A 12,600-nucleotide genomic window follows, 5' to 3' on the forward strand; every position below is an offset into this window, starting at 1 on the left:
AGCAAGCTTACTAATGAAGATGTTAAACATCACTGGCCCCAGTCAAGCATGACTGCTGGAGTATATCAGTAGTGACTGGCCTCCAGCTGGACTTGGTGCCACTAACCACAGTCCTTTAAGCCCAACACTTCAGCCAGATCTCAATCCACTTCACTGCCTACTTACCTAGCCCAGAATTCCTCAGTTTGACAACCAAGATGTTATGGCAGACAGTGCCAAAGTCTTGCTAAAGTCAAGATAAAAAAATTGTCACCGCTATTGTTTAATCAATGTCAAATATATCCTAAACCTCTAACCCTTTTGTTCTTCAGTATATACCTAGACCATTTTTTAACTATACCATGATAAATCTTGTGAACTCTAGCCATTACAAGCTGATAACCAAGTTACTAGAAAACCTTTGTCAAACATATATACACATGCAGAAGCAAGTGCAATACCACCATAGTTTCATGTCTCTAACACACCTCTTTCAATGCATCAGTGCTTTAAACACAGAGAGGCAAGAAGAATGAGGACTGGAGTGGGAGGTAAAGGGAAATCTCTGGGATACACCTCTTGCATTATTTGCATATAAAACTCCACTGCAATTCAGTCTCATATTACTTTCTGCAGGCAACAGTACAGACATGAACTGGTAGTTGTGGACCAAACATGGAGATCTTAGAAGATGTTTAGAGAGCCAGGAAGTCATGAATTTCAGAAGCTTTCAGGAGTTAAGGAAGACAGCATGTACATCAGCTCCATCTGACTCACACAAGCTTAGACCAATGCAGCAGAGTGATGAAGCATCACGTGATAATCTACTCAGCCTTTCTAGGGAAGAATCATAATCATTTAGAATGAAAAAAGCAAAAAAAAAAAAAAAAAAACCACAAACAACAAAAAACCAAAACACTAAATCTAATTACTCTCACCCTAGAGAAGTCTAGTGAAGATCTGGCAGAAGCCTGGAAAGACAGATCCTAAAGCAGCTTACACCTGTCCATGGGAAAGGCCTGACTAGAGCTATTTGCAGTAAAGGGCAGGAGTCTTCAAATACCACGCAATGTGACCTGGCAACAAACTGTAGAGTCCAGAAAGTGAATAAAGGTATTATACTATGCATAAAGACTTGTTTTGAAAGTTGTATTTTAAGTATGGCATTGTTATCCTAAAAAAAGGTCTGTGATCAAGCTGCTCTTATTTACCTGCAGTCAAGACTGATGGCTGGGCTGAATAACTTCCTTGCAGTCTAAGTTTAAAAAAAAAAGCATTAGGTCTTTTACACAACAGCTGAGAAGAAAAAAAAAAAAAAAAAAGAAAAAGAAAAAACTGTACAGGTTTTTTGCACATCAAATCCCATCAGACTGTCAAGTATGTGAAGAATTAAGAATTTTGTAAGTAACAACTATTAAAGGAGTTGAGTGAAACTTGCAGGAATATATGCCTCTCTGTTTTAAGCAGAAAACAACAGCAAGAAAATGCTGTGCCTGTGATCTCAGGAGAGAAAGTTGTGCGGGATTTTGGGGTGTTTTGGGGTTTTTTTGGTTTTTTTTGGTTTTTTTTTCAGTTTTATGGGCTTTTTTTTTAGTACAGTACTTGCTAGACAGGCAGACTTGGATACATCAGCAAAATAGCTGCTTGTTGCATTTTGTTTCTACTCCGCTCAAGCAAACAGAGCTCTGTTTACATGCTTTGTAAATAAACAAGACTTCACATACAGAAAAAAATCTCACAACCCTCAAATCATATAATCTATTTCTCTTCCTGAGAGAAACAACTTGGCAAAGCCTCAAGAATTAACTAGCTCTTGGGCTCTTATAGTAGAAATAATACATGCCAGGTTTCTGAATACAGATGTCAGATAGCCAAATATTGGCTAATATATGTTGTGGGTCTGTGTTTTTTGCCTGCTCAGCTACCTTGCAAAGGAATTGAGCAATCTCTTGATGTTGCAGGTCAAATTAAGGCCTGGCTTTCCTGTCCACCTTGGAGGCATCACTCCCCTTCTAAAATAGGATACATGCTTTTTGCCATTTTTAAACTGGCCCAGGAAACAGTTTTCGATTACTATGATGAGACAGCGCTTTTCTGGACCAGAATGCATAAAGGCAGGATGTCTATTCTGAGTTGGTTTATGCTCCAGAACTCCTTACTATTATTATGCATCCCTGTGCTTTTACCTCAAATAGGTTTTGCAGCAAGCACAGAGGACAAGCTCAGCAAAGTAGTGCCACTTGCTCGCGGTCACTGCTGAACTTTGCCCTCCCTAGATGCGTGAGCCTAACATTTCCAGCGGGTGTGAGCCCGAAGCCTAGAGTATATATTTAACACATTGTAAGGAGATACCTCACTTTTCCTTTCCAGAAATACAGGTCTACAAACCAAGAAGGAGTTACGTAGTAGACAAAACTGCAATACTAAATTTCCATGAGACTAATAAGTAGTAACAAAGTAATTGTACATTCTGTATCCTCAGCTGATCTCAATCTTTTGGATGCCCATGTCAGATAGCCAAAAATCCAGAGAGACCTAGATGCAGTTTTGACAGGTGCTACTGGGCCTCTGGGAGACTGATGTTAGGTTATCTGATTGAAGGCTAATCTTAATAGAAACAGATCCAGCAAGAATCAGCAGAAAAATAATAGGTAGAAAAACCCCAACCACCTCACCAGTGAAGACAGAGCACTTGAATCATCTACTCCCAAGACCATCAATTAGACCATATTCCTCAGTATGAAACCCACCAAGATGAGTCAAGGAGGGAACTCTCTCCCCAGAAACACTTTGAAAGCTAAAGGTTATTGCCTTAAGGGGTACAGGAGTTACTGTGGGATGCAGGGAAGAACAACATTTTGGGATTGTGTGAAAAATACCATGGGCCTATGAGAATAAGCAAGACATTATCAAATGTTTAGGGGAGGGCACTAAAGGCAGAGAAAGACAGAGATAAAAGGGGACAAGGGAGATATAAATATGGGAAGACATCAGGAGAAGAGGACAAATGGGGCAGGTCTAGTGCAAATGGGTGGCTGGTCAGTGCACTTGTCTGACTCAGCCCCGCCCTTGATCACAACAGTTTATCTTGTAGTCATTAAACCCTACTTCTGTTGTCTTTGTGGATGCACTTTCTATTCTGAGAGTGTATGTGTGAGCTCAGGGCAATGTCACGCCAGCCTGGCCAGCAAGCGGTTAAGAATCTAAGCACCAGCAACTGGAGAACACAAACCTCAGGGGCTTGTGGGTCTAGGTGCAAAGAACTGGGGGACACCAAAGCTTCAGCAACCACACAGACCATTTAAAACAGGCTACCAGGGCAGGCCTATAGCATGTGTGTGGACTTCTGTAAAAATTCCACTAGTGGACTTGTATCCCTGAGGAGCTGTAAAGGAGGAACAGGACTGGGCTGTCCATGAAGTTCCTGCCTGAGTATGTTTGTGTGGGTGCCAATAAAAGCACTGGTTGAAGCCTCTGTTGATGTGTGTGGTCAGCTGCACACACATTTTCTGTATGTGAGCACGTGTACAAGCACACACACTTATTGGGACCAAGCACCAGTCTCATTACTGGCTGGCTCTGGGGATACAACTGCAACAGTCCTGCACTTATCTAGTTAGCTGGGACAGGAGATATGCCCCTGGGACCCAAAGCCCTCCACATTTGGCTACTTCTGACAAGTGGCATAGCTAACAGGGCATACACCTTTAACAAGTTCCTTAGCAAAGCTATCAGTAACACTTTGAAGGTGAAGTGTATAAATTTTGCCTTAGATTCAAGTTCAAGGTAGTCTATGCTGCCTAGGCTGTCCTGGCACCTGCACTCCATGCAGTTTTGCCAAGGCATTTTGTAAACTACTGAGTATTTAAATTACAGTGGGGAAAAAAAATGTTTTGGCACTCTCAGGCACCATTCTACTTCAGTCGGTCCTCTGGTTTTTCCAATAGCCCTTGAAATTCCTATGTGCTAAACGCGTTTGGAAGGAATCTTGACTGGATCTTTCCTATGGGTTTTCTTTTCAAGTCGGGACTCAACCGTGCACCATTATAATGGAAGAGTAACAAAAATGAAGCAAAAAAAACAGATGAAACAAAGTATATATAAATTAAGTTACAGAAACATATTTAATAAGTTTGCCTTTGAGAAACTTGTAAACAGATCTCCATAAAGACCAACAGCACCTTTAAATCTTTTTATTAGTGGTCTCCACAAAAACATCATGCATTCTCTGGCAGCAGACTACAGCCAGAGTGTCTGAGAAATGGGGTCTACACCAATTCGTCTCATTAATCCACCTACAGGTATCAAAAATACTTTGAGATAGGGGATTTTTTTTTTTCCTTGACCACTGCTTCTTTCTTTTTAAGTTCTGCATTCTTTCACTTCTGTTGTAGAACAGAAGCATTCTGAAAAAGGATGTATCTTTTTTTTATTTGGCTTTCTACATTAATACTCTGAAATATTAATTAGGAAAGAGCCAAGTGAGACTTCAAACAAAGTATTATAAAGACCGTTTATACTCTTATTTATAGAGTAAAATTTTTTAATTGATTAAAAAAAATGTATTTCAGAATCACTGTGGTTGATCATCTTTTTTGTATCTCTTATGAATAAAAGTCATGGTCCAAAGCTGTGTTTCAGTCTTCTCAGAAGCAGACACTTATGGCTAAGACACAAAGCAGCAGTGGAAATTCCTGATTCTTTGCACATACGCAATAGGAGCTGTCAGAAAGGCTTTATGCTGTCATACCAGGGATGACAAAGCACCACTCCTGAGGAAACCACCACACGTGGTCTCCTATGGGTAAAGTAATCCTTTTATAGAAGGATCCATAAAGAGCAGAACTAATTGCAAACATCTTCCATTCTAGTTCATGGCATGGCATAAACAGAGGCTGATACGTCTGGTATGCGGGCACAGCAGGAACTGAACACTTCTGTGGACAGTGGCCACAGCAGATGACAGACAACGAGAATGTGCAGGTCCCCATGCTGGATACAGAACAACAAAACAGCTGTCCACTGAAACCCACAGGAATTTCAGACCCATTTTCCACCTCCACTGGAAGAAAGTCACTGCTGGATATTTGGATACAGTGGTGACAAAAGAAAAGCATACTGTCTCTTCATAGTAGGACTAATGACTAAATTCTCCTGGTTTCTGCAAGAACTGCTGCTAAAATTTAAGTTTTAACAACACAGAACACAAACACAGCTTAAGAAGACTTTCTGCACTAATATGGCCTTCTTTGCCCCTCTAAAAGACACTACTCCATCCCCATGCACTGTAGTACTGAGCAATAGAAGTAAGCACAAGTCTTTGCTTTCTTAAGAAGGCTGTGAATATCTCAGTAGATTTGGGGACCAGGAACAAAGCACTGAATTCTTAAAATGTTTCATGTTAGTTCAATGACATTTTCCCAAATAAGTAGCTTTACAAAATTCTCTCAACAGAATTGTGCTGTTTCAGGTTTTAGAAAAAAGTTTTCAAAATTAACCAGCACAACATTAAGAGATAGGCGTTTCACAAGCTTTCGAGAGAAGGAAATACAATCTTTTACGCCAATGAGGGTATCGCCACTTTACAACCACTTGTTGGCAGACAAAGATAAAGTTAGAATTCAGACACACTTATCTGTAAAGAGAGGTTAAAGTGCCTTCTGAACATCCTATTAAACATAACGGCCAAAATTTCATAGGAACAGAACGTACACGTGGCACATGGTTGTGGTCTTGAACATTGTCCATTCATTGAAGAAAGCCTGACGGACCTAAAGCTGCCACCACATGCAGAAAGCTGTGTAGACAAACTCTGTGAAGAACTGGTCCTCCTTCATTTGTAGCATAAATAAAAGGAAGAGGTTTGAGCCCCACATTTGTCTTGTAATGGGAGCTTTGAAGACTAAACAGAGAGAAAAAGAGTGAAGCCAAAGAAAGGAAATAGCAATTTGCTATCCATCTAGTCACAATCAACAGCATGGCTTTGGTAGGCATCTCGGATGGGATGACTTTCATATTTGCTTTTAGGGTAACAGTGACTGGATTTTGTCAGAGAGTTTACCCATGCCTAAGGCCAAGTCTTGAAGAAAATAAGTAAGCACCTGGGGCGTATACTGGCTCTGGAGTGTAAAATTCCTAAAGACAGAACTAGCAAAAGACCTTCTAGTCATAACATCCTTTGGACAGAAAAGGTATTTTTCAATCAAATGAAAGGATTCACAGCAACTCACAAGCAATGCTACAATTTCCTGATAATATGCTTATACAACACAAAAAATATGCAACAAAATGGAATGCTCAAATTGGCATACATCTGCTTAACCTGTAGCTTAGCATCCTTGGTACCTACATCAATTGTGGAGCAATGAAAACGCAAATATCCCATCACAGTAAATTTGCTGAATTATACGAACATCTAAATTTGTTATTCATTTATAGGTATATAATATGAAGATGCAGGAAACCACAAATTAATTTACCCTGTAAGACAGCACAGTGACAACAGAAATGCAGTTATCTGGCAGAGGTACACACCGTTTTATGCGATCTATCAGGCAATGGTCTCTTACCATCTGTCCAGGGGTCTGAAGTGGACATTTTAGTGAAGTCGTCATTAAAACTGTGATTAGGCAAAAAGTTTCAAGCCATGAAAAAGACTGAATTCGTAATACAAAAGGCTTTCCCTAAAACAACCAATTACTCTTTTCTGTGATGTTCTACCCTGAGGTGGAAATATTGATGAGGTTTTCAAATATTTTACGTACACGTTTTTTTTTAGCCATCCACTGTGTTATAATCATCACTGGATTGCTTGAATTAGTTACCAGTAAACAGCTGACCTACAGGAAAATCTCATACAAGATCCCAACACCTTTAATCTCTCCCTTTCCCTAATTTCTCTCAGTTCCAACAGTAAGGGTCAAAAACTGAGATTTGTATTTTCAGAAGGTACGTTAGAAACCTCCCTGTAATAAATACCTCACAAATAACTGCATGATGAAAAGCTCTTAAAGATAAAAAAGGAAACAAAAAACAACCCCAGAACACCCAAAAAAAAAAAAAAAATCAAGCAGCACACAGAAGATCATCTGAACAGTAGGAATACTAACAACACATTTCACTTGTGAATAAATATCAAAGTGCATGATATTCTCATGTATAGCACAAATTCCAGTCACACACAGAAATAAACCTCTATCACTGAAAAAAAAAAATAAATTTCAAATTCTAAATATTTTCAAAGCCTACTAATGAACGGATATAGGCAGGGTCCCCTACAAATATCACCTTGAGTGAAAAAAACTGCTCCACAAGTGGCTGCTTCTATTGCCATTCTTTTTTCTACACAAGCAGAAGGGCATGCTGCAGCTTTCCTTGTCTCTACATCCCTTCCATATGTGACTTAAAGCTGTGCCTACTAAAACAATAAGCCAGTGACATCTTTAATATGAAAAATACACAAAGCATAGTATTTCTTCTGGTCCAATTTTAGTAATCTAAAATTAAGTATCTAGTCTAAGAAAGATATACAGGCACAATGTCACCAAACAGAGTTTGGTGGTGGACTGAAGGGTCTCCCTGGACAAACAGCTTAGGACCCACATTATACAGGATGATTTCCTCCCTAATTCTGAGATAAAATACAATAAATAGCAGCATTAGCTTGGAATTTTGAAAAAAAAAAAAAAAAAGGAAAAATATACACTGTTCATTGTTATCATATATTATTTTCAACAAAACTTAGTTATATGACTACCAAAAATGAATTTGAACTGCCTTGAATTGGAAGTTAGGCAAGTATTTCTTCGACACTTCAAAAAAAGAAGTGGGAAGACAGTTAAAGAAATATGGTATTTTTAAAACGTGTAAAAGTTAGTGGAGCTCATGAAACCTTTGCATTATTCTGGTAATTATGTTTTGTTTCAATGTTACATAAGTAACAATATAATTATTATGTTATAATCCCTTATTAATTGTTCCAAAACATTTATCTGGCACACAGCAATGTCAGCTCATACTGAATTGTTGTGAGCTGATGGTTCTACTTTTAAACACGTGTTTTATGCTTTAGGAGAAGTAGTGCATCCACCATTAAAGAAAAACATGCACACAGAAAAAGGAATTTAAAAAAAAAAAAAAACAAACACATGTTCCTAAGCCCGAAGGGACCTTTCAGCTTTTTAACTTGTTTCACAATGCCTCTTGTATCAACTAGCATTAGGTCTCTTAGAAAAGGAAGCAGACAGTACTCAGTCCCCACCTTTTTTACTCCTCCTCCTAATTTTAGATTTCTTCTGCCTTTTATTTATCCCTGACTCAGGTCTTGGCCTGACCTGATGTAGAAACCACGTAAAAGCACTGACAAATACATTAATTTCCTCTGCAAAGATAAATTACAAAAAGAGAAGAGTATACCCAGCCCAAGGCTAAGAAAAAACAAAAGCAACAAAAAAAACCGCAAACCATCATGTGTCCTTCCACCTTGCCTGCATCACCCCAAATACTTCTACAAATTAAATAACACAAACTTTGCTGTCCTACTGTCATTTGAGAGTATCTTCCCTTCTCTGCTATTTATGAAATCCCTCAAAATCATGAAAATTGAATTATACACACATCACTTACCTACTTTAAAACTGCTCATGAGTGGCTGCTATTGATTTTCTGCTTCAGTGTTTTTTAAAAAAAATATTTCAAAGAAATGTGCATGCGCAGCCTTTGCAGAAAGACAGGAAAAGAGCAGGTAAGATAATTCAGACTCGCCAGTCTTGCTAATAACCTTTATCAGTAACTACCCTGTGGTCAAACTGTATTGCTAAGGTGACAAATTTAGAATCCAAAATCAGAGCTAAAAAAACACCCAGTTGTTTGCCCTAAATTAAACTATGAAAAAGAAAAATACTATATACATTAGGTTTGCAGTAGGAAAGTGACCCAGGTGAAGAACTGACTTTTGTCAAGATTTGCAAGAGCTCCACAAAGCTGTTAAAAAGGGGGGGGGGAATAAATCTGTAAAGCTCAAAGGACTATCTTGACTGTAACAGAATTGACAACAGACTATAATGTACATGAGAAGAACAGATACACTCATAGAGAACAGAAATTAAAGTAATTTTGGTTTCTTGGTGGGTTCTTGAAAGACCATCCTCCTCTATCTGGCTGCTGCTACTTACTTTCTAATATTTGCAAGGTTTGGACAAGTTACCTCACAGAGTCTTCTCTGAAACAAGAATATGAGGATACACGATAGTTAAAGTTACTACTTTTTAGATAAAGAAGGTGTGTGTCACATTGTAAGCGTGCTGTAGGAAAGCATTTCCAGGGTGTACTCAAAGCTCAGAGATCCAAACAAATCAATTCAGTGTAACAAGGTACAGCAGGTTACCTGATCCACTGTAACCACCCATGTGCACACATGCAGCTGCAGTTACCCTGGTTACCTTATCAACAAGGAACAACGACTTTGCCACAGGCTGATGACACGTACACAGGCAACATTAACTACTCCAAAATTCAGGACTTATACGTGCTTCCTGATTGTGTCTGCTTAACAAAACATTCCGTAACACACCAAAACACAGGTATTATTCCATCACCATCTACAGTTTTTCTGTGGGGGAGGCAAGAGGAAAGGAAGGCTGAATCTCACTTTGAAAAACATCTCATGTTTGTGTTGATTTACTTTTCCAGGCTGCAATGTCTTTAACATGTCAGAGGATCCTCAACAAAAGGGAGGATTTCACTTTCTGGCTAATGTCTCCTAAAAGCCTCTGAAAACCATATAACCAACCATTGTAACAGAATGCTGCAGGATTTCTAACATGTTGAGCTTCCTTAACAGCCAAATCATCCATTATATTCCAGCTGCCTTCTCATCATTTTTTCCTCTAGAATAGGATAACATATTGAACTTGCCAAGTGAACAGGAAAACCTACAAACACTTAAACTGTCTTGGAAAAACAAAGACCCACCAAAGAAAGAGTCAAGTAATGAGCTTCTCTTCCATTCCCTCTCTATTCCCATTTCATCAGTTTCTGTAAATGCACAGAGAACCTCCTCTCCTCTCCCCTCCCCTCCCCTCCCGCTATGCAAGCAGTGTCTAGCAGCCTCTGCTAGTGTGGGAAACAAGAAGCAAGGCATGGACTCTTTCAGATCTTCCACTTTGAGAACTTGAGCTTCTCAGTAAGTCCGACCACTAGGAGCAAGGGTAAAAATGGGCAATAATTAAAAAAACAAAGTGCAAGTATTAATTCCCTTTTTATGTTCATCAAAACCATGCATATTTTCATGCCTGTATGGTACGAACACACACTGCGATTTGCCATACTGCAGACTGAGGACAGTTCAGTCAATGCTGTATTTTTCTTTTTTCCTTAAAAACACCTTAAACAGTAATTTTGAGAAGGCCCTGAAAGGAACTGGCAGCTAAGAGGATAGACAGCACTGTTTCATAACAGCTTGCAAAAAAATTCAGTCTATTTTTAGATATGTGAAAAGAATGTGGTTATTGAAGAAAAGAACCTCAGATGATACATAAAGTTTTTTTCCATTTATAACTGACCATGTAAATTGTGCAGCTGCTGTGTCAAATCAATCTCCAGGTGAACAATACCACATATTTAAATCCTAAGAAACGCATACACAACATCCACATTTTCATCTTTATTGCAAGATAATGTTTCATGCTGTTATGAAATCTTAATTTTTATATGATGGCATTTAAAAGTATCTCAGACAAACGCATTTTTCTAATTGTGTTAAAATCCTTCACAGGGACCTAGTCATCTAGGACTACCATTAGTTCAACTACATGCATGTTTTGTTCAAAAACACCGATCAGTTTTAGGGTGCTGCATAACATTCATATTAATAAATATCTATATTATATACCAAATTTCCACACAGCAATGCCAACAAAAGCCTTTCCATAAATCAAGTTAACACCTGTTTCTTCTTCTATTTTCACCCCATCATCCCTTCTGTTATCACCACCATTTTAGTACTCCTGTATTTAAAAATTATAGGCATCAATAAAGAGATGAACAAATACACATTTAACGTTTTCTTTCATGAGTCTTAATTTTGAATAAATAAAAAAAATATCTCTCAAAGCTCTTTTTATATTTCTCCATTTTGGAAGGTGACTTAATAACCCATTCCCCCCCACCATTTTCTGTATCTCTCATTGCTGATATTTTGTTATAATACAGCTGGTGAAAGGCAGTGCAGTTTGCCTCCACGTATCTTACAAAAATATACTTATAAATCAAATTAAACTGCTCATTTTGTTTGTTTTTTTTTAAAACCACACATGCCACACAGCACTCCTTCATTTTGAAAGCTGTCTTTTAGCTTGTTTCCTTAAGATAGCCTTCAGTGCATTACCACGTCTTTCTGTGCTGAGCCATTGAACAAAATGTGCTTTAGATAATAATTTCAGCTAAACATACAGATCGAGCGCTTAGAATTTTTTGCCAACACTCCATCTTAAAATGGCAAAATAGAACATTCTTACGGGTCTTCTGTATATGGTCAAAATGATTACTGTAAACAATTTGGAAAAATAAAGATATTATGTTGATCTGGATTTAAGCAATTTTGAAAATAAAAATCTCTCCTAAAATCCATTTGCAAGCAAAACAGAAGCGAGCAGGGCTCAATCATTTAAAATCAACAAAAAAACTACCAGGAGGTTATTTCACGTCAGAAAACTTAACGTGCCTTTAGTACCTCAAAATATTTCTTTAAAACGAAACAGCTACTTGAAATTGCAATAACCTGAATGACAGATAAAATAATTGCTCTAAAAACACTTCTGAGTCATTTTGTCCTTACCTGCAGGCATGAACCATTACTGCATGCAGCGACTGCTCCATTTCCTAGCACAGACTTGAACAAGGATCACATCTATCTAACAGAATGTGACTAATTGGAGGATTTGCGATTCCTGAGCTACTTTCCAAAGGACACTCCCTTCCCACATAACAGGACACGAAACGCTTCACCAAGTTCTATTTCCTACGCATCTAAACGGCAAGGAACCCTTTGGAACCGCGGAACGGTTTCCTGCAACACAACGAAAACGCGAGGTCTTTCAACAACGGATGGAGACATCGAGATGCTGGTCGCATGGCAGTGGAAAGGAGCAAGGTCCGCCCGCAAGGTCTGCAGGAGCCGCACGCAGCAGCCTGCCCGAGTATCCTTTGCATGCTGCAGCCCCCGCAGCCTTCGTTAAACGAGCAAAACAAAAACCAAAAACCCAAAGAAACCAATAAATCTCTGCAGAAACGCACAAAGCTCAACCAAAAAGAGAGGCTCGATGGAGACGGTACGATAACCAGCATGCAGTACGTACACAACGGCAGCAAAGTCAACGAGGCAAAGACCCGAGCCCTGCGCCGCTGCCCGGCGATGCCACCCCGCAGCCGCTCATGCAGGAGATGCAGCCGTACCTTTCTGAAGAGGACGACTTCTCAGAGTTAACTGACATCAGCAGCTCAATCTTCTGCTTGATTTCTGGAAAAATCAGAAAATATTCACAACCGACACCGCCCGCCCTCGCCCTAGGAGCCTGGTTCACCGAGGGGGTTTCCTTCGCTGCTTTGTTCGGGAGGAGGCCG

General features: G+C 39.1%; 1 protein-coding gene across 1 annotated transcript in view; it reads right to left on the reverse strand.

Moving 5' to 3' along the window:
* Positions 1-4,970, reverse strand: part of SRPK2 (SRSF protein kinase 2) — a gene marked incomplete at its 3' end in the record, with an annotated part of 72,258 nt that extends 67,288 nt beyond the window's left edge. Inside the window, exon 1 of the mRNA XM_008936567.1 lies at positions 4,730-4,970. Within this exon, the coding sequence (XP_008934815.1) occupies positions 4,730-4,970 (241 nt within the window). The remainder of the gene's footprint in view (positions 1-4,729) is intronic.
* Positions 4,971-12,600: the final 7,630 nt, after the last annotated feature.

Source organism: Merops nubicus, unplaced genomic scaffold, assembly GCF_000691845.1.
Source record: "Merops nubicus isolate BGI_N331 unplaced genomic scaffold, ASM69184v1 scaffold15183, whole genome shotgun sequence".
Lineage (NCBI taxonomy): Eukaryota > Metazoa > Chordata > Aves > Coraciiformes > Meropidae > Merops > Merops nubicus.